The 22,723-nt window shown below is 39.3% G+C and overlaps 1 protein-coding gene and 2 pseudogenes across 3 annotated transcripts in view; all 3 read left to right on the top strand.

Annotated features, from left to right (window-relative positions):
* Positions 1-1,294: 1,294 nt before the first annotated feature.
* The window catches only part of Eif2ak1 (eukaryotic translation initiation factor 2 alpha kinase 1), a 32,375-nt gene continuing 10,946 nt past the window's right edge, over positions 1,295-22,723 (top strand). The window contains exons 1-10 of one of the 2 annotated variants that reach the window (XM_004840453.3): positions 1,295-1,520; positions 5,398-5,556; positions 7,765-7,898; positions 8,997-9,034; positions 9,723-9,822; positions 10,504-10,584; positions 11,635-11,734; positions 12,498-12,552; positions 13,132-13,459; positions 15,788-15,899. In XM_004840453.3, coding sequence (XP_004840510.2) covers positions 1,403-1,520; positions 5,398-5,556; positions 7,765-7,898; positions 8,997-9,034; positions 9,723-9,822; positions 10,504-10,584; positions 11,635-11,734; positions 12,498-12,552; positions 13,132-13,459; positions 15,788-15,899 — 1,225 coding nt within the window. In that variant the 5' untranslated portion in view covers positions 1,295-1,402. The remainder of the gene's footprint in view (positions 1,521-5,397; positions 5,557-7,764; positions 7,899-8,996; positions 9,035-9,722; positions 9,823-10,503; positions 10,585-11,634; positions 11,735-12,497; positions 12,553-13,131; positions 13,460-15,787; positions 15,900-22,723) is intronic. The other variant, XM_021254740.2, reaches the window with a different exon arrangement.
* LOC147822710 (zinc finger protein 280A-like) lies at positions 16,848-17,692 on the top strand (annotated as a pseudogene).
* On the top strand, positions 18,508-22,723 carry LOC110348262 (zinc finger protein 280A-like; annotated as a pseudogene). Its single transcript, XR_015445326.1, has one exon. The product of XR_015445326.1 is annotated as a zinc finger protein 280A-like (transcript).

Consider the following 22,723-nt stretch of genomic DNA (forward strand, 5'->3'; position numbering starts at 1 on the left):
ATTAATATACAGTCAGAAAATGACTGGGCACTTAAGGAAGTGAAAAATAAAGATATCAGAATTGTGGCTCGAGGCACATCTGAAGGTCAGGCCCAAGATAAAAATGCAATGGCCAGGCCTACATGCCTCCCTAAAGGATAAATAATAACTTGAGATTATATTGTAATTAGTACCACCTAGACCATTAAGTCCAAATAGGCATCAGGTGCCCAGGTAACTGGGTGACCACAGCATCTGGACCTGTCCCTTCCCAAAAATGCTTGTGTTTTTTCCATGTACCCTTACTATGTTACCTGTTTCTCTATTGGATCAGTGTTAGCTAAGCAGCTGTATTTGTAATCCTATGGGTTGACTGTAGTTTGATCCATGTTGTACCCACATTGTTAACTTTGTTGTATAAATTACCTCTTACAAAGGGCCTCAGTGGCCAACCCATTCAGAATCCCTCGTGGAAATCCAAAAGTTATTATTCTCTCCTTATTTCTAATAAAACTCTCATAACTTTCTTCCTTTGGTTCACAACTTCATTCTTCTATGTTGTGGGACCACAAACTTGGCACATTTGGTATCTAACAGGTCAGGAGTTAGATATCATCTGGTGCCAAAAATGTTGAGGACTGCTGCTTTTCCCAGAGACCAGCAAAGCATGGGAAGGGACGTCCCTAATCTTTGGAAGTCACCCAAAGAATTACATCCTTAATTATCTCCATCAGGCTGGATGTACCTAATATGACTCTATATGGGACATAGTTTAAATAAAAAATTTCAACCAGTTTTGCACATCGCACTGTTTATTGCCCCATATCCTAAAGATTGTCCCAGTTGTATTACCTAATCTGTGATTACCTAAGGATTATTTTCAACAGCATCATGTTTGTGACCAAGTCATTAGGGACACCTCCAGAGGGCAAAGAGGGTAGAACTTAAAATTTTGTCGTGATCAAATGGTAGGCCAAAATAAGTTCAGTGCTCATCGCAGGTCCTGTAGATGCCCTTGATTTGTTTTTATTTCTTTTTATTTTTTATTTTTGGAAAGAAATGATGAAAAGTCATTGTACCTGGAAAAGGTAAACAAACATTTCTAATTCGTGCCTGAAGACACTCCTGAGGGTGTCTTGGTGTGAGATGTGGTCGTTATGACTCGTCTAAGGACACTCCGGGCTCGAGGAGAAGCGACACAGGCAGAGTCCGCCAGTGCACTCGACCCAACCCGGGACTTCCAGCAGGAGAAGGGGCGGAGCCAGCACTGGACTGATTCCCCCGTCTGGCGCGCAGGTGGTCAGGGCTGAACTTCCGGCCGGCCAGGAACTATTTCCGGATCGGCGGCGATCGCGTTGCGGTCTCGGTGGAAACTGCGCTGCCTGAGCCTTCGCCCTGGGCCGAAGCAAGCCCGCGGCCAGCGATGCTTGGGGGCGGCCTCGGAGCCTGGGACCGCGAGAAGGAGGGCGACGCGGTGGGTGCTGTGGCCGCGCCGCCCACCATCGACTTCCCCGCTGAGGCCGCCGACCCCAAGTATGATGGTGAGTCGCCAGAGTGTCACGCGCATCCCGCGGCCCTGAACACCGGTGCTCCCGTGCAGGTCGGGCCAGCAGTGCGGGGCCGGGGACCTGGGCTCATTCGGGGCCTCGGGCCTTGCGGGGAGGGGCGCGGACGGGCTGGCGAGCTAAGGTAAATATTTATTGAAAGAGCGTCTGCGACTTGTTCCTTTTGTTCCTGTTCCTGATTTCTGGGGACTGAGGCCTTTGGCTGGGGAGCACTTCCCTGAGGCCACTTCCCAGCTCCTAAACCCTATGGTTTTGTCAGTCCTTGAGAATGATCTTCGTCCACTATATTCGCTCAACAGCTTAGCTAAGAATTCTTAATGTGTAGCATTTCTTGTCTTTTGATTTATTGCTAGTTTGGTAATGATTTTTTATAGTGAGGCAGTGTGGGCAATGCTCAAGTTTTCTTGAGACTTTTGGTTTCTAGGACATGTGGCATAACTAAGTCAAGTTACCAGCGTGAAGAGAGAGGTCCTTAAAAAGATCTAACCAGGTCAGGGTGGTCAGTATTTTACTGAAAGTTCAGGAAGGTCGTTAGTTGTTACTAGTTGTTTTGGCAAATACTGGAGTTGTATCTATAGCTTAGTGGTAGAGCTGGTGCTTAGCACAAATAAGGTGCTAGCTTCAGTCCCCAGCACCAAAAACCAAACAGAAAGAATGAATACATTGATTCAAGGAGGTTTTAACCATGCAGTAGTCCTAAAGCGGTGATTACAGAGAATACACATTCAGTCAAAGCATGAAATAAATATGACTGTGTTGTAATAGAATTAACGGTACAAACAAATTGAAAAGTTTTGGAAAAGTTTAAGGTTCAGGGTGAGGAACCTGAGGAATTTACAGAGAAAGATTGTAAGATAACTATTTTTAATGGATATGTAGATTTTTTCTCTCCAAACATCAGGTCGTATGTTACAGCAACTCATTAGTATGGAAAGTTATATCATAGGAAAAGTCCCAGCTGTAAACATGCAAGTCTGTCTTTTCTATGATAAGAGTTTCTGCAAACTAAAGATTATTCTTGAAGGGAGTAATCTTAGATAAACCTTTAAATTTTTTCTTCTCTTGCTTTACTGATAATACTGTTGTGCTTAAGTATTGCTTAGAATGTCCAGACACAGTTGTTTTTAATGAAAAATAAGGTCTATGAAAAATATCATTTCTTTTTAAAAATTAATTTAGTTTTTGAGAGAGGCTCTTGTGTTGTCCAGGCGGACCTGGAACTCACTGCCCTCCTGCTGCAGCCCCAAGTGCTTCCTTCTGCTGCTCTCAGCTTCCTTTTCCTAGGGCTTGGGGCATGCTGTGCGGGCACTCTACCACCGAGCCACTGTCCCAACTCCTTTTTATTTTGAGACAGCGTTTAGCTAAGTGACTGAGTTGTCCCACTGGGCTTGAACTTGCCATCCTCCTGCTTCAGCCTCCCACAGAGCTGAGATCACAGGCCTGCGCCACCACCATCTGACTGACGTTTTTTATTTTAGACCTGGTTTTACATTAGTATTTCCTTTGTGACAAATTAGCCTTTAAAAACATTAAGACTATATAACATTCGTGCTATGATTTATTTGGACTTTGGCTGTATTGTTTAAAATAATTCGAGTGTTTTTTATTTTGGTCATTAGAAATAATGAGTTGGACATCTACATACCCAAATATTTGTCTGTTTCTGATGATTTCTTTAGAATAAATCTACAGAAATAGGATTGATGGATCAAAGAACAAGTTTTTAAAAAATTTTTGATACAGACAAGAAAGGTTGTATTGGTTTATATGCCCACCTGTGAAACCACCTCGCCTTGCTTTCGTTAATATTATTACTTTGTACTGTACTTGTTTGACTTGGTGATATTTATGAATGTCTTTTTGAACACTGTCATTTCTAACAATGGCAGTAGTATTCTATTGTACGTAAAATTTCTTTAACAATTTTTCTATATTCTAAATAGCATTATGATGAAAATCTTGTGCTTTGTTTAATTGTTTCCTGGGTATCATTTCCAAAAGTAGAATTAACAGGTCAAAGTTTGCATATTTTAAGTTCTACAGTGTATTGTTAAAGGTTGTAAACACTTTTATACCTCTTATGTTCTAACATGTGTGCTTTTCTGTGCCCTTGATAATAACAAATATTCCAAGCTTTAAATAGTTACCAATCTGATTGGCAAACTGTAATGTGTTATTTTATTATTTATTATTATTATTATTATTATTATTATTATTATTATTTTGTGGTAGTGAGGATTGAACCCAGGGCCTTTGCACTTAGTTCCTACCCTAGTCCTTTTTTAGTTTTTATTTTGAGACAGGGTCTCTTAAAGTTTCTAATTGCCCAGGATGGGCTAGAATTTGCTCTTTTCCTGCCTCAGGGACCCAGAGTGCTGGGATTACAGACATGTGCCAGCACTCCTGGTTTACCTTAGTTATTTTAATGTGTCATTAATTACTAGTTACGTGAAATCTATTTGAATTTTTAATTGTGCTTTGTTTCATTAGCTTGTAAGAGCTCTATAACTTTTTTTTTGGTCATGTAAAATACAGATATATGTGCTCTATCTAAATTTGTGATTCATATTTCTTTTCTTTCTTTTTTTTTTTGGTACCGGGATTTGAACTTGGGACCTTGTGCTTGCGAGGCAGACGGCAGAACCACTGAGCTAAATCCTTGGCCCTGTGATTCATATTTCTAACTTTAAGATGTTTTCACATAGAGAAGTTTTTAGCTGGCCACATGTTTCATTCTTTTTGTTCCTTTCCTGTGCTTAGACGTTAAGTATTTATTTAAAATGAGTAGTACATCTGCATATATGCAGGTCGTGCCCATCCCCCCCAAATCCCTTTGACCATCTGTAGGTCAGAGAGGATATTGATGATTGAAGCTTGAACTTAAAATCCAGGACCCTTAGTAGTTGGTAGAGAAGAGTGGAATAGACTGAAACGGTGCTACCTGAAGTGTAGGAGATAGAAAATTCCATGTATCGACATTGTTTCCAATTGAATAGTTCACAACTCCTGAGAATTAACGTGTCTGTCTTTCCTCTGACATGCTCCCTACCATGCTCATTAACATCTCACCCTCCATTCCTTGTGTTTTAGGCCTTGGCCCATCCATTTCTTTCTTGATATCTTTGGGATCTATTTTTTCTTCTCTGTTTCTGAAACTTACACAGTTCATCCTAACCTTTCCTAGTTTACTGTATGGGTCTACCATATGTTCCCAGAACAATTTCCTCAAACATTTTTCCTTTATGTTTTTTACCGGTTGAGTAATCTTCAAACGAGAACTTGAGCTTTATGTGCTAGCTCATATACCTGCTTGGGCTCACATAGTGGAAAGAGGACCGGTTTGGGAGTTAAATCTTCCTGATTGACTAGCTCCTTGACTGCTTGAAGATCGGTGTCTGTAAAATGAAGATGGTAACACTTTATTTTGTGAGGATTAAAGGAGGTTGTGTCTGTAGATAGCATGGGGTCAGCTTAAAAGTTTCTGTCCTTCTTTCCTTCTCTCCCTTGCCAACCTTCTGTCTTTATGTTTGGGCGTCAAAAGAAGGAAGCCATCTCATTCCCAGGTGCTAGCTTGCTTGCTTTCATATTAATTGTTTTGTTTCATTCTCCCGTTGCACACACTGCCACTACCCAACTGTTTCCCCTCTGCCTTAGGGTGTATTGCTTCTGGTCCTCCAGCTTCCAGAGCTCAATTCACACTTAACTTCCAGAAAGCATTAACCCAACTTGACATAACTCCTCTTTTGTTTTTTATTTCCTTACAGTGAAATAATACCTGTTTTATTAGTTAGAATATGCTCTTCTGTTATATGAAACATGCTTACCAATACATTTTTTCTTTCCTAATTTTTAGAATCTGATGTTCCAGCAGAACTCCAGGTATTAAAAGAACCTCTGCAACAGCCAACTTTCCCTTTTGCAGTTGCAAACCAACTCTTGCTTGTCTCTTTGCTGGAACACTTGAGCCATGTGCACGAAACAAATCCAGTTCGTTCAAAACAGGTGTTTAAATGTAAGTAAGAATAAATTGATCTTGCTAAATAAAGCTTTTAAAAATACCACATCGTTTAATGGTGTGAGTCTGACAAGGAGATGGTGTACAAAAATGGGTGTATGGGCTGGGGATTTAGCTCAGTGGCACCATGCCTGCCTCGAAAGTGCAAGGTCCTGAGTTCCATCCCTGGTCCTAAAAACAAACAAACAAAAATGGGTGTGAAGTAAATGTGAAGAGTTTACATTCCTTAAATTCATTTTATATTTTTCTTTAGATAATTCTTTGTGAAAATTATCACTGGTAACTCTAGAATTATATGTAATTGAATAAGTAAAAAATAGTTATTTTGCATCTGTACTTCGATATTTGCATGCCTTTTGAAAGCCTATTATGGTTTAGTTGGCGAGCAAGTGAGAGAAAATCCCATGCACTCTCTCTGAACCAGTATTAACCAGAGGACTAGAACAGCTGCGTATGGTGATGTTGCATATGTTTATTGTTATTCCTGTTATAAAGTACTTATATGATAAACTTGAACCACAACATGAACAGAATTATGGATTCTGATATCTCTGGTTCAGCTTACTGACTGAGACCACTGTGGTGGCTTTAATATCTCCAGCCACAGATTCTGGGATTTTCTACTAGAAGTTTTCTCAAGTTTTATTTAGTGTTAGAAAACCTCAAACTTATAGATACCTTTATGTGGTCTTACAACTTTTTATTATTATCATCACTATTATTATTATTTTGGTGTGGTACAAGCGATCAAACCCGGGGGTGCTGTACTACTGGACTACACCCCCAGCCTCCCCTGTTTTTCTTTGTGTGTGTGGTAATGGGTGTTGAACCATCACACTGAACTACAGCCCAGGTCTTTTTAAATTTTTTAAAATTTCGAGACAAGGTCTAGCTAAGTGACTAAGTTGCCCAGGCTAGGTTGGAACCTGTAACCCTCTGCCTCAGCCTCCCAGAGTGCTGGGATTAGAGGGTGTACCACCACACCTAGCTAAAGGTGTTCTTAAATAAATGTTTGTACTGTGACCCATCTAAATGTAGTTAATCATCTAAATGGAGTTTTGGGCATGGTGAGAATATCCTCTGTGGCAATAATGATGAACCTTTTAGAGACCGAGTGCCCAAATTGCAATCCACAACCCACTTATTTATCACAAAGTGCCAACACTGCAATAAAACCTGAGTACTGAGGTTTTACTTTAGAAAAAACAACTCATAAAACTTATGATGTTATTATAGAGAGAGCTCTGCGTGCTTGTTGCTGTGTGGGTGCCATAGGTTCGCCGTCATGTCTCTCTGCCTGCGTGGGTGTGTCCGTGTGTGCGTGCGTGCATGCTTGTGTGCTTGCTTGCTTGCTTTCTGTTTTTTTTTTTTTTAACAAGTTCTCACTGTTGCACAGCCTGACCTGGAACTAATGCAGTCAAGTGAAAGTCCCCCCTCATTCTCACTAGTAGCTAGACTATAAGGCACCCACTACCACCACCACTGTACTGGCTTGTGTTTTTTGAATGAGTAAAAGTCAGAACACCTCTGTGGAAACATCCTTTTCTGGGGAACCTGCTATCTGATCTATATACACATCAAATATGCTTTTTCTGTGTTGACTAGAGATATTCCATAGTAGAAAAAAAAAAGCAATGCTCACCTTTTTGCGGGGGGTTACTAGGGATCAAACTTGGGGCTACACTACCACTGAGCTACATCCCCAGCCATGTTCATTTTGACATAGTGTTTTGTCTGGGTAGGGCTTGAACTGTGACCCTTCAGCCCCTCTCCGTGTTGAGCTCAGAGGTGTGCACCTCTGCACTTGGCATAATGCTCACTCTTATTGCTGCTTCCTACATATTCCATTCCAGCTTTTATTGTCGTTTTGCCTGTCACCGAACAGAGTGCACTGTGTAAAATGCCAGAAGACTGTGTTTGCACTTTTCTCCTGCTCTCCCCTTTTGAAATGGAGTGCAGTGCTTTCATGACTAGGTGTGGGAAACAAATGGCTCTGCAATACAGTACAGGATAGGTGCTCGTTACAGACACGCTCCCATCAGTGGGTACGCCAGCTGCTCCTTGTTTAGAGAACCCAACTAAGTCTTTTCTTACTGAGGTTTCTTTGTGTATTGTTGTTATTACATTTTGTTCTCAGGATACTCTTCAAAATTGCCATCTTACTGATGACCTTCCTAATGATGACTTCCCATATTCTTTTTATAGTACTTTGTCAGACTTTTATCAAAATGGGGCTGCTGTCTTCATTCACCTGCAGTGATGAGTTTAGCTCATTGAGACTGCATCACAACAGAGCTATTACTCATTTAATGAGGTCTGCCAAAGAGAGAGTTCGGCAGGTAAGCCCCAAACACTTGTACTTTGTGTATGACAAAAATAAATTTTCATTTCAAGAGAACTGCATTTTTTTGTTTTTGTTTTTATTTGTTTGTTTTGTTTTTTTGGTACTGGGGATCAAACTTGGCTTTTTCGGTTATTTGAGACAGAGTCTTGCTATGTAGTTCAGGCTGGCCTTGACCTCACTGTGTAGCCCAAGCTGGCCTCAAACTCAGAGCAGTCCTCCTGCCTCAGTCTCCCAAGTGCTGGAATTACAGGTGTGTGCCACCAGAGAACTACATTTTTAAAGCATTAGGAAAGTCTATAAAACAGGTTTTTAAAAATAAAAACTGTTTATTCAACAGTATTGAGTGATTACTCTGTGTTAGACTTTTGTGTAGGTGCTGAGGTAAAAGCATTGAACAAAATAGATGAAAATCCTTCCCTTCATGGAGCTTATCTTCTGATGAGGGGATAATAAACTAGGAAAAAATGTATTGGTTTTTAGGAGGTGATAATCTATAGAAAAGAAACATGAAGCAGTGAAGGGGCTTGCCAGGTATTGGGAGGGGCTGCATAGCTTTCACAAAGGGTGGCCGGGGAGGGCCTCGCTGAGAGTGTTGAAGTCAAGAGCTGCTCTTGGCAGAATGAGCCCTGAATGTGTATGGAGGAAAAGCATTCCAGGCAGAGGACCAGTGAGTGGAATGGGCCTGCAGTGGGTGTGCTAATAGCAGTGTGATGGTGGAAACTGCAGGCAGTCACGTGGCTGGAGTAGAACAAGCAAAGGGGAGCGTGTAGGAAAGGGGGGAAAGGGAACAGCGAGACAGGACAGGTGGAGTAGGCTCTTAAGACCATCTTAAACCACGCTTGGTTTTTACTGAGTAGGGCACGGTACATTTCAAGATTTTGAGCTGTGGAGTGGAGTGACATAATCTGACTTACATTAGGGACCACATCTGCTAGTGCTTGAGAATAGACTGAGGGGTCAAGGACAAGCATTAATAATGCCATTTTAAAAAATATTGTTTGAGCATTTGGGGCTATTAATGAGACATTGAATTTTGGTAGATTCCTTATCAAACTTTTTGAAATGGTTTTTTAAAATAATTTTTTGATTTTAGGGTTCTTGTGAGGATAATTCTTACATGCAGAAAATCAGGTATGTGTTAAATACGTAAGTCTACACTAAAAAAAGTCAAGATTCAAGAAATACTAGTTTTGGGGTTAAAAATAATGTTGTTAGGGTACTTTATGAAGCTTTAAAAAACTTTATTGTCAGGACTTAGTACAGTTCCAAGATTTGCTTTACTTTTTAGTGTATTTGCTGCCGAAGTAGGCACTTGCTTTACTTTTTTTACAGTATGTCCTTCCTCATTGATCTCCTGCCCTCCATTGAGTATGGATTCCCTAAGCCTCACTATTAATTCAGACTGTTGATAATATGGTTTTAGGGGTACAATGTTGAATTTACAAAATGTTTAAATTTTATAATTGGTCTGCATCATTAAGAAATTTAAGTAAATTTATTACTGAGCTTACATAGTAAACTGTTACCTGTTAGTCTTCTTAGGATTTTTGCTGTAAAACACAGGATAAGTTCTAATTGGAATACTAACTACTGGTAAAGTATTTGAAAGTAGTTTTAATGACCATTGTGTTGCTGATTTGCTAAGCCAATGTTTTCTGAAGAGTGAAAAATTGCATTTTAGCCCATTCTTTCCAAATTGCTGCAATTTAATAGTAAATAATGCCCAGCAGTTTGGTAATACAGTGAACATGGAATGTCCTAGAACATTTTGATTGTCTTGTGTTTTGATATTGATTGCATATTTGTATTTAACTTCTAGATCCAGGGAAGTAGCCTTTGAAGCACAAACTTCACGTTACTTAAATGAATTTGAAGAGCTTGGCATCTTAGGAAAAGGTGGTTATGGAAGAGTATATAAGGTTGTTTTCCACTTACTCATTTTGGCCTATTCTGTAAATATTTTGAGAAGTTGTTTTCATTATTATGATGTAAAGTGTTCAGAGAATACCTAGGCATTATGCATATTTACTTTTCATTATGATATCATTTTTAGGAACGTGAACATGTTTTAATTTTTTCCTAACCATTTTGGTCATTTAGGTGGATTCTGGGAATTGGATTTTTTTATATCAGGAATCGAACTCAGGACCTTGTGCTTGCGATTTAAGCAGCGGCACCACTGAGCTAAATCCTTGGTCCCTGGGAATTTTACATTTTTGTGCTATAGTTCATTCTTGTTTAAAATGTTACCAAGAAAAGTTGTGCTACTGTGTTTTCCAGCTTACATTGTTATAGTTTTGCTTTATTCCTGTTCCTCAGACCTGGAGCCTCTGGGAGTTGGACTTTGTTCAATTTGCAGAGCTGATGTCATAGAAATGGAAGAAAGAGACATAGTTTTAGCTTTGTTTTTGGTACCGGGGACCGAACTCAGGACCTTGTGCTTGCAAGGCAGGCGGTGGAACCACTGAGCTAAATCCCCGGCCCACTTTTAGCTTAATTTTATCTTTTTGGCGAGTTTGGATTATCTAAGGTCACATTAGATGAACCTTACTCAGTTAGAACTTAATGGAATTTAATACTTTGTCTTTTTTTCTTTTTAGGTCAGGAATAAACTAGATGGTCAGCATTATGCAATTAAGAAAATCCTGATTAAGGGTGCAACTAAAACAGATTGTATGAAGGTATGAGTTTTAGAAATGATTTGGGCTGAGTGTGGTGGCGGTCAGCAGTAGTTCCAGCTAATGGGGAGGCTGAAGCAAAAAGTCACTTGAGCCCAGGAGTTTGAGAGCAGCTTGGGCAACATATTATAGATCTGTTGAAAGAAAGCAAGAAACCAAGAAACCAAGAAAGAGAAAGAAAGAAAGGAAGGAAGAAGATTTATTTAGAATAATTGCATATTTGTTAACTTTGAAAGAGCTGTATATCTACTTGTGTATATTTGGCAAATAATGGTATAGATGGTATATCATTTATAGATGGTATAAATTGACAGTTTACTAAGAATCAGGTTACAGTAAAGTATAATAAGTGTCCAAACTGAAGTTTTATTTGACATAATTTTATGGCAGTGCAGACTGATCACATTTCATTGATTATTACTGGAGGAATTAAGTTTTTAGAGTAACTACTTTATTGCCCACGTTAGAATAAAAAAGTGATTTTGATTTTTACTTTTATTAGTTCATATTAATTGTACAAAACATTGGATTCCATTGTGGAATTCTCATACCTGCATATAACATTTTTATTATATGCATCCCTCCTATTATCTTTCCTTACACAAACCCCCAAATTAATTTTTTAAATAAATGACTAATGTACGATAGAGTTTGTTACAAAAACTCAACAGCCCAATTCAGGTCCAAGTCTGCTCCCTTACATGCAATGTGGCCTTGGGCAGGTTGCCTTGTAGTCTCTCCCTCTGTAGTCTCTCCCTCTCAGTCTCCCACTCTTGAAATAGCAGTATTTTTACTTATACTTGGAGTAATGTAGTAATCAAATGAAAAAAATGCTGATAAATGAACCATGAAAATATAAAGTGCTATATAAATGTAAGCTGTTTAGTTTCTATAACAGCTGTTAGAAACTCTTAAAAGAATATTCCCATTATTTTAACATAGTTTGGATTCCTTGTTCAGAGTAGTTATTATTATTTTGCTCTGGAACCAGAAATATTTGTTGACCGTTTAGCAAATTGCCAGAAAAAAATCAAGTTACTCCTTTTTCTTTAGGTGTTACGGGAAGTAAAGGTGTTGGCAGGTCTTCAGCACCCCAATATTGTAGGCTATCACACTGCATGGATAGAGCACGTTCATGTGCTTCAGCCCCAAGGTAAGTTGTTTTTAATGATGCAAGTTGAACATCTCTTGTGAAAATTCAAAATCCAGACAGCTACAAACCCCAAAACTTTTGGAGCATCGTGGAAGTGCTCAAAAAGTTGAATAGGGATACTCAGTGACCTACATGAATATTCTAGTATCTGAAAAATATCCAAAGTCAAACACTCCTGGTTGCCAGCATTGTGGATAGGAGATACTCAACCTGTATAGTCATGTGGCTGGCAAGCTTCCACAGATGGGCCAACATTGTACTGCCTTTCTTTTTGTATCTCCCACAGGCCAAGCATGGCCTGTACATTTTTAAAAAAGCTAAAAGGAATGAAATGAAGAATATTTTATGAAAATTATATGAAATTCGAATTTCAGTGTCAACTAAATGAGGTTTAGTAGAACAGGCTTATTAACACCTATGGGTGCTTTTTTATGCTACAGTAGAGTTGAGCCTGCACCTGAGTTTCTTAGGGTCCTGAAAACCTAAAATATTTACCATTAGGTCTTCTATAGAAAGTTTACTGACACCTGGTATAAACAGCTCTGTTTTTATCCTTCCTAAAATGTGCTGTTTGAATAAACTTGTATTAATTTTTTTGGAGGGGGTATCAGGGATTGAACTCGAAACTGAGCTAAATCCCTGGCCCAACTTGTGTTAATTTTTGACTTGTTGTCTTGGTATTATAAATATATTTTAGCTGTCTTTTGACTATACATTGAAAAACTGGGCTGCTCGCAGATTTTTTATTGTTATTTCTGTTCAGCAGATCGAGTTCCTATTGAGTTGCCCTCTCTCGAAGTGATCTCTGAAGAGGACAGGTAGGTGGACTGGGGTTACTTCTACATACTAGACATTGTATCCTGTCCCTACAGTGGCTTGCTTTTGACCTTTGCTACTAGAAACTTGAGAAGAATGTTTCTGACTTGCTTTTTCCTTGTTTTCATTCTAAAATATTAAATTACTTCTCAGATATTTCCTTTAGGGTTTTAAATAAAGATTGCATCTAGACATATTTGATACCATTTCTTTTAAGAGTTTGTCTATAAGATTCATATAGTCTTTTTTTTGGAGATAAAGTCTCACCTATATAGTTCAGGGTTACCTTGAACTCACTATGTAGCCTAGGCCGGTCTCAAACTCATGGTGATCCTCCTGTCTCAGCCTCCCTAGTGCTGGAATTACAGGTGTGCACCACTGGACCTCCTTTTATATAGTCTTGAAAGAACAGTTGAGTTACTCTTGATCTTTTTTTTTACATTGACTTTTTTGGTTTTTTGAGACAGGGTTTCACTGTGCAATCTAGGCTGGTCTTGAACTGGCCATCTAGCCCAGGCTGGCCTCAAATTTGCAATACTCCTGGCTTATCTTCATGTGTGTCATTACTCTTTTTCCTCCAGAGATAAATACAGTGTAAATGGTGATGAAAATAGCAGTTCGTCCATTATCTTCTCTGAGTTCATTTCAGAAAAAGAAAAACATGTTGGTGAACCTGACATTGAAAATCAGAATAACAAATTGGTGAACTACACCAACAATTTAGTCATAAGGAACAACAGTGAATTTGAATCATCCATTGGGTTCCAAGAAAATGACTTGGTTGATTTGTCTGCTGGATCAGTTGTCAAGCATCAACCCCTGCTCAGGCATAACTCAGACCTAGAAGGGAATTTCACATCCACCGAGGAATCTTCTGAAGAAAACTTAAACTGGTTTGGGAAGACAGAGGTAGAGTACTTTCCCAGAACCTAGCAATATCATACTTATCCATAGTCATTATATAAAGGATTGTGACTGTGTGTGGCCTTTACCCTTCCTCATCTAACTTTCCCTGGTGCTCCTGTCTCTCTCTGCTGTTGCTCTTCTGCCCTGTATTCAGTCTCTTGGACTTAGCATGCTCCCTCTAACTATATGTGTTTGTGTTTAGTTTTTCCCTTTCACTTAGTTAACACTAACCCTTTTCTGACCTCCCTGCTGGGTCATTGCTCTGTAGGTAGTCTTGAATGTGTGTCCTGGGATTGGAAGCCTCATTTACATTCTATTTCTGTATTATATTAACATCATGCTATAAAAGTATATTTATGCAAAAGTTTTCTATTCTTGGAGCATGACTTTAGGTGAGTCCTATAAGATAACCAGTCAGTTTTCAGGATAGCCTTGTTGAGGATTAGGCTAATATGCTGGCCAGACTCCCACCATACTTAGCAGTTGTCTTAGTTACTTTCTTGTTGCTCGGACAAATTATCTGACACCCAGAAATTAAAGAAGGGAAGATTTATTTTGGTTCACAGTTTGTTGATGTTTCAGTCCATAGTTGACTGGCTTCAAGGTAGAGCAGCATGGTAGAGGGGAAACAGTCCGTGGCATGGCAGCCAGGAAGCAGCAGCCTTCCTTCTGCTTTCCCTTTTATTCCATCCTGGCTACAAGCCTATTGGTTAGTGCCACCCACACCCAGGATGGGTCTTCCCCTATAGTAAGTCCATCAGCCACACCCAGAACTATGCTAAACCAATCAGTGGACGAAGTCAGTATCCCACACCCGTGATCCAGTCATTCCCACAAGCCGCACCTATGAGCACACGAGGCTTTGGGGGACACCTAGATACAAGCCATAACACCAGCATTGTGTGTTAATGTTTAAACAACTTGAGCATTAACAAAGTGGATCCATAATGTCATGTTAGGGTTGCAAAACTGTATTGCCACCTCTATATATGCAACACAGAAATCTTGTCGAGGGATATGTGCCTCTGTCCGTCTGTCTCTGTCTCTGTCTCTCTCTCTCCCTCTCTCTCTCTGTCTCTCTGTCTCTCTTAAAATGAAACAAAACAGACCAGGTTCATCTGAATCCAAACGAGTTGAGGGGCTGGGGATTTAGCTCTGGTTCTGCCGCCTGTCTCGTAAGCTCAAGGACTCGAGTTTGATCCCTGGTACCCAAAAAAAAAAAAGTTAAACGAGTTGAGTTTGGGGAACAGTAATCAGAATTGCTTTATTTCTCTGGTATTATAGTTGGAAGTTTTTCTTTGATGCCTAAATAAATGAACTTCAGTAAGCTTAATGTTTCTGTCTTTCTCTTTCTTTTCTTTTTCTTTCCTTTCTTCCTCCCCTAGCCATCCCTTCCTTTCTGCTGGGCTGGGGATTAAACCTAGGACCTTGTATATACCAAGCAACCACTCTGCCACCAAGCAACATCCCAGCTCTTTGTAAAGTTTTCTTTTGAGACACAGTCTTACAAAGTTTCCCATGCTAGCCTAGATTTTGCGGTCCTCTAGCTGCAGCCTCTCAAAAAGCTGGGATAAAGAGATGCTACTCAGCATACTTTTGCTTTGGATAAGTTATTAGTGATGTACAATGTAAAGCCAACCAAAATATATATACAGTGGTACCTGGCTTCATGAACTTAATTCTTTCCATGATTCTGTTGCAGAATTTATTCCACAGTTTCTTTGCAACCAAAATCATAGAAAGAATTAAGTTTGTGAAGTGAGGTGCCACTGTACTTGGAGTATATTGATAGTCGTAGAATACCACATGGGAATTCTTTGTTATTTCATGTTGGCTTTAAAAACTGTTTATGTAAGCCAGATGGCATGGCACATGCCTATAATCCCAGCTCTTTAGGAAGCTGAGGCAGGAGGATCGCAAGTTTGAGCCAAGCCCAGGCAATTTAGTGACTTAGAGAGACATTGTTTCTTGTTTCAAAATAAAAAATAAATTGCTGGGGACGTAGCTCAGTGCCAAGGCCCTGGGTTGAATCTTTGGTACCATAAAGGGAAAAAAACCCACCCTAAAAACTGTTCATGTAATGAGCACTCCAGACAGTTTCAAGATCAGTTCCTCAGTTTCTGCCATTAGACCCCTGCCTCCTTGTATCAAGATACACTGTCTTAATTATTGCTCTGCTTATCTGTCTCCTTCACTGGGCTTCTTGGGCAGGCCTGTGTTCTCAGCAGTTGGCTGTGGTCTTGGCCTAGTGTAAGCAAGAGAGTATTTGTCAACTAAATGAATAATGTGTGTGAACTGAGGAGATGGGAGCTCACTGTATGTCTTCTCTAGGTGCCGTATCACCTGATGCTGCATATCCAGATGCAGCTGTGTGAGCTTTCCCTGTGGGACTGGATCACCGAGAGGAACCGGCGGGCCCAAGAGAGTGTGGATGAAGCTGCCTGTAAGTGCATTCTGTGTCTGTGCATGATAGTGTGGGGGATAAAGATGGGCAGTCTTCTTCATCAAATGTTAAGAATTGTCTTCAGGGCCGGGGATTTAGCTCACTGGTTTCACCGCCTGCTGCGCAAGCACAAGGACCCAAGTTCGATCCCTGGTACCAAAAAAACCAAACAAATAATCAAAAAAAGAATTGCCTCCAGTGGCTTTAAGTTAAAAAACAAAACAAAACAGGGCCAGGGATTTAGCTCAGTGGTTCCGGCACCTGCCTCAAAAGCACAAGGTCCCGAGTTCAATCCCTGGTACCAAAAAAAAAGAGAGAGAGAAGCAACTCCCCCCCAATTTGCCTTTTTCAGCATTTTAAAAAACAGAGGTATTTATTTGGAAGCTGAATTTCTCTGTGATAGAATTTGTTGATATTTAAATAGTAATATGATAAATTTAGGCTAATGATTTTGGGTAGAAATGGATTTTTCCTTTTCTTATTTTTCGAGACAGAGTTTCACAATGTAGCCTAGGCTGTCCTGGAACTCTGGAACTCATGATCCTCTTGCCTTAGCCTTTCAGCTGCTGGGATGGATTACAGAATGAGTCAGTCTGCTGCCTGGTTTTTTATTAAGAGACAAAATTTAAATGCTTGTTTTTCTTTTTTTAATTCTGAAGCTATGACATTCATAAAAAAAAAAACCCTTATATGATCCAGGTTTCCCCAAACATCCCACAGTTTTATATCCTACAAATACTTTGTGAGCTAATATTTTTAAAATATACCACTGGCTCTCATCCTTGGGTGTGTATTACAGTCACCAGGGAATTTTTAAAAAAATGTCAGAGAAAGAACAAGTAACAATATGTAAAAACACAGGAAGCCTGTCTCTTGAGCTCTGGACTGATTTTTCTGGGAGCTGGAAGTAGAGATGATACAGCTGTGGCTCAGAGTAGGAAATATTGAATAGCACTGAAACATCTGGAGACACAACTTAAGGAATTGGTGCCAGTTTATGCAAAGATAGCTGTGGAAGTTGAAGGGACCACTGCTTCAATCAGAAGTAATTTGAAAATGGCAGATCACTTCTCCTTGAATGAAGAACAAGAACCAGAATCACTGAAGAAGCATGAGAGAATCCAGTCAGAGGGATAAGCACGATAAAGATGCTGAGCTAATCTTTGTTGGGATGGAACATGTAAATGAGGATTCTGAAATTGTCTTTGTCAAGGAGATTTCAAATTCACAGCCAGTTATTTAAAACATTTTGAACAGTGTCACCCCAGGCTCATATTCAAAAAGAAAGAAAGGCCACCTCAGTCAAGATTACTCATGTGACTCAAGCTGCAGTTCCTGTGACTCCAACAGCCAAAATAATGGCTGTCATGCCTACTTCTCAGTCTGAATGGAAATCAGTAGATAGACCCCATTACTACTGAGTCTTAATCCAAACCTGCTGATCAAATGAGCCTGCCACAAGTCATTCCTCCTCATGATTCAAAGCTGCTTTTCACTGGTGATAAAAAAAGCAGTTTATACCAAAAGGTATAAACTCAGCAATGAAATCCCAAGTGCACAATCTTTAGCCGTGACGCCTTCTGGTATTTTTTCTATAAAATGCACACATCTACTCCATCAAAAAGCATCTGCTGGGCCAGGCATTTAGCTCAGTGGTTTTGCCGCCTGCTGCGCAAGCGCCAGGACCCGAGTTCGATCCCCTGTACCAAAAAAAAAAGCATCTGCTTATCAAGCCATGTTCAGAATGGAACATCCTTTCCTTGGACTTACACTAATAAAAATTCACCTTTTGCTTTCAGGGATCTGAACCCAGAAAGTACCTCTGAAGGCCTGGTAAAAACAGGTTTATGCAGTCTGATAGGCCAAAACAGTACCTTTGATCTCAAGAAAGTAAGTCTGATCCTATTATGTAGTGATTTTTACTGTGGACAACATAAAGGAGATGGACAGCCAGAACGAAAGACTCACTTAACCTTTAACTGGCTGAGCATGACGGTGACTCCAGCAGACCCATCCCTTTTCTACTGTAAATTTGTACTTTAGCATAATAGTAGCTAGCTGTGCATCTCTGTACCTTTCTCTGAGGGATACAGGATCCAATCTATGTGTTTACTCACTTCGTATGACAAATGGCAAGATGTGTGGACTTGTGCAAAAGTGGGAAAACAGGATTTTTACTCACATTCTCCATCTAACTGGTTTTGCATATATTTACCTGAGCATCACAGAGGGTCCAGTAGACCCACACCACTCCAGGATTTGTTAAAATAAGTTTTCTTTCGATTTTCTGGAAGAAGTAGCCCAATTCAGTAGAACAACACATGAAAAACCAGATTTGCAAGTTTTGGAGGTCAAAAGTGAATTGTCAGATTAGTCTTGCATGGATGATGAAGATGATCCATTATGATAAAGTACATGTTTTCATAACAGAAGAGTGGTATAGGTGGATGATGATGATAATGACAATGATAATGACTATGACGACTTTGACATTGGCCATGTGAGCCAAAGTTCCTGTGACAGTGAAGTGGAGCAAGAATCGATGGATATAGACGCAGGGAATGCAGACCTCCTTGATTCAGATGATGAAGAAAACAGCAATGTGAGTACATATCTGACTAGTTGAAATGTGGCAAAATGGCCATACAATCAAATGGAACAATCCAATGTTAGAACTAGGTCCGAAATATAGTGAGGGTCTTGGCAGGCGTGAAATGCATTGGACAGAATGCCAACACTGCCATTCAGTGTTGTAAATTGTAGCAGAAGTACTTCAAGGTGCTGTGAAATACACAAAGGCTGAAATGCAAGTAAAACATTCTGTATGCCTCAATAGCCATATTAAAAATGTATTTATTTATTCAAAAATGTATTTATTATGACACCTCACTAGCTGAATTGAAAGCATTCATAGGTCTGCTGTACTTAGCAAGAATTTCTCATGGTAATTGCAGAAATGTAAAAGACTTACGGAAAAGCGATGGGGCAAAGTATGGCATAAAAACTTACGCCCTTGTAAATGCAAAGACTTATTATGCTTTCAATTTAGACATTTATCCTAGAACTCAGCCATCAGGTCCTTATTCATGTAGTAATAAACTGATATTGTGAACAGACTTGTTGCTCCCATCTCCCAAACTCATTGGAATATGACTATTGGCAATTGGTTTATCAGTTTCCAATTGATGTTACCTTTGCTAACAGCACAAGTTGACCAGCACAGGAACTGTACGCAGCAACAAAACAGGAATTCTAAATGAAATGCTGCAGTTTCAAAAGGGAGAATTGTATAGTATAATCTTTGGATTTCAGAAAGATTTACATTGGCCTCATATGTGGTAAGAAAAACAAATTGGTACTGCTGATGTCAGCATTGAACCATGATGGAAATATTGATAGGGAAACCTTAACAAAATGGAAGCCTGAGTTGAAAACTTTCTACAACAAAACCAAAGGTGGAGTAGATGCTGTTCATGAGTTACACAATAACTGTGATGTCACATGAAGCGCAAAGCATTGGCCAGTGATTGTGTTTTTAACTAAACGTGTGTGGTATAAATAGTTTGATAGTTTACAAAGAAATTAACAAGTGCAAAATATCATGGGGAAATTTCGTAGAGGATTGGGACTGAGACCCTAAGAGATTATTTATTGCAGAGGAAAAACAAAATATTTCTGCCCAGGGAACTATGCAAAAAAAATTATGGAGCACACTGGTGAGCTGACAGGTGAACAGAGAGGCACAGCATCACAAAGACCTGCTGCTAGAACAGGAAAACCCAAAAGATGTCAACTGTGCCCTACAAGAAAAGACAGGAAAACAAAACATAGGTGCTATCAGTGTAAGTGAGATGTGTGCATGGAACATGCAGTTGTCGTGTAAAGACTGCCTTGGGTGTGACAGTTGAAGGAAAGATTATTTCTGTGGTAGCCTTTTGTTTGTGTTTATATTATAGTTCACGTAGGTTTTTATTTCTGATGTTATCTCTTAGGTGTTGTAAGTAAATCAACACTGATATAAAAATATTGATGTCTATTCTAAGCACTCATTACATATTTGATATTTTAGTTTATTGATCTTATTTCCCTGCTAAGTGCATGTTGTACAATATAGTAGGAAGCTCCTGACAAAACAGAGAAGAGAGGTAACAAGACTGCCACATAGGAAAGGAAAACTAAGCACATATGCCCTCAGTGTAAGCGAGTTGTGTGCATGGAACATGCAGTTGTCATGTGTGAAGCCTGCCTTGGGTGTGACAACTGAAGCAAAGCTTATTTTTGTTGTAGAGTTCTATTGCTGCTTTCATTTTAGTCCATATAGGAATTTATTTCTGATGTTATCTTTTAGATTTTGTAAGCAAGTACACAGCTGATGTGAAAATGTTGATGTCTATTCTAAATGCACAATACAATATTAAGAATTTAATACTTTATTTTGTTGATATTCTATGTTCCTTTTAACTGCACACTTTATAATATAGTAAGAAACTCCTGACAAAACAGTAAGACCAGCGAGATGTCAAGTATGTCTTATGAAAAGGCCAGGAAAACAAAACACCTGTGCTGTCAGTGTAAGCAATACGTGAATGGAACATGCTGTTGTCCTATGTGTAGACAGCCTTAGGTATGATAATTGAAGTAAAGACTTTTTTTTTTATAAAGTGCTCTTGATATTTTCATTGTAGTTCATATAAGAATTTATTTGTGTTCTTTCTTAGACTTTATACACCAGAAAAGAGTTGATGTTGAAAATTTTGATGCTTTATATAAACACTCAGTAAATATTTTAAAAATTCATTACCTTTTTTTTCTTTTTTTGGTACTGGGGATCGAACTTGGGTCCTTGTGCTTGCCAATACTTTATTTTTGGGATATTTTTCTCCTGTTAAGTATTCATTATTAAATATAATAAAACTCATAAAATTAAATTTAATGATTCATCAATAGAAATATTCTAAAGAATAAATCCACATTTTTGTGCCTTTATGACAATTAGTATTATGCTATGCAGATTAAATGCCTCAACTGTTTGAAAATTCTGAAAAATACCAAGTTTATGAATCACATGAAGCACCATTTGGAACTTGAGAAGCATAGGGGTGACAGCTGGGAAAACCACACTACTTGCCAGTACTGCCATCGGCAGTTTCCAACTCCATTCCAGCTGCAGTGTCACATTGACAGGGTGCACACTACTCAGGAGCCCTCTGCTCTCTGTAAAATCTGTGAATTATCATTTGAAATGGATCAGGTTCTCTTACAACACATGAAGGACAATCATAAGCCTGGGAAAATGCCCTGTGTGTGCCAGGTTTGCAGTTACAGATCATTGGCCTTTGCTGTTGTGGAAACACATTTTAGAACATGCCATGAAAACACTAAGGATTTGCTTTGTGTTTTGTCTTAAAATTTTCAAAACTGCAAATCCATACAGCCATCATTGTTGGAAGCACTGCAGCAAGAAGAAAGTCTTTCTGTGTTCCAAGTGCTGGCTACAGTTTTTAAGTTTGAAGGAGGAAATAGAGCACAAACCCAAGAATCATCAAACTTTAAAAAGCCAGAGCCACTGGAAGGTTTGCCTCCTAAAACAAAGGTTGTTACTCAAACTAGTTCACACATCAAGAGATACAGAATCAGTTATTGTAAGCAGTATTGACCCTTGCCTATCACATGTGAAAACTGAAAAAAAGACTCGATGAACTCTAGATATTCTGGACTCCTTTGCAGCGAGTTCAGGCTAAATGTGTGTTCCACCTACTTCCATGGACTCTGAAAGGCAGGTGTAAGGCTAGGTCATCTGTACATCATGACTGATGCTAGCATTCAGTGTCACCAACCTTTAGATTTTACAGTGGCATCTCTAGTTCCCTACACTAAAGAAGCAGTTCAGAAATCTTCATGCCCTTTCTTCACTCAAACCCCTCCACAAAGTAGTCACTATTCATCGTACATTAGTTTTTACTATCTTTGAACTTAAAATGTGCTAAATCACTTTAATAAATGAAATCAAACAATAAAAATGTCAGTGAAAGCTGAACATGGTGGCACATATCTATAATCCCAGCACTCGGGGAGCTGAGGCAGGATTGCTGTGAGTTTGAGGCCAGCCTGAACTACAAAGTGAGACCCTGCCTCAAAAACATCAAGAAAACCCTAACCAACCAACCAAACAAACTTTACAATGGAGGAACCTGACAAACACTGTCTTAGCCAGAGGTCATAGTCATCATCAATATTGATACATCATATGCCTTCCTGATGTGATATGATGAGAATTAAAGTTTTTGTCTGTGGATTTCCTCCACCAAACCATAATCCCAATGTGATCAATTGGAAAGATATCCAGTCCCTATTGGGACAAATCTGTGTTAGAGGCATTCCACAAAAATACCTGACCATGGGCTGGGGATTTGGCTTTGTGGTGCTGCCGCCTGCCTCGCAAGCGCAAGGTCCCAAGTTTGAGCCCTGGTACCAAAACAAAAGAAAACAAAACAAAACCTGACCAGTACTATCAAGATGATCGAAAACAAGGACAATTATGAAATTGTCACAGGCCAGAAGAATGTAGAGAGGCATGGGCTCTCAGTGTAGTGTGGTAGGTGTATCCTGAATGGGGTCCTGGAACAGGAAAAGGAAACTGTTAAAAATTCAGGAAATCCAAATAAACTCTGGACTTCTTAATGTTAACATTGGTACATTAATTTTGGCAGATGTACCATACTGATGTAAGGTGTTAATGATTTTAGAACCAAGTTAACATTTATTTGTTAAAGTAGTAAATTCATAAAAATCGAGAACCTAAACTATATTTTTTTTCTTTTTAC

Source organism: Heterocephalus glaber, unplaced genomic scaffold, assembly GCF_053883595.1.
Source record: "Heterocephalus glaber isolate CG9 unplaced genomic scaffold, H.glaber_assembly_v1.0 deba00001610, whole genome shotgun sequence".
NCBI classification, from domain to species: Eukaryota; Metazoa; Chordata; class Mammalia; order Rodentia; family Bathyergidae; genus Heterocephalus; species Heterocephalus glaber.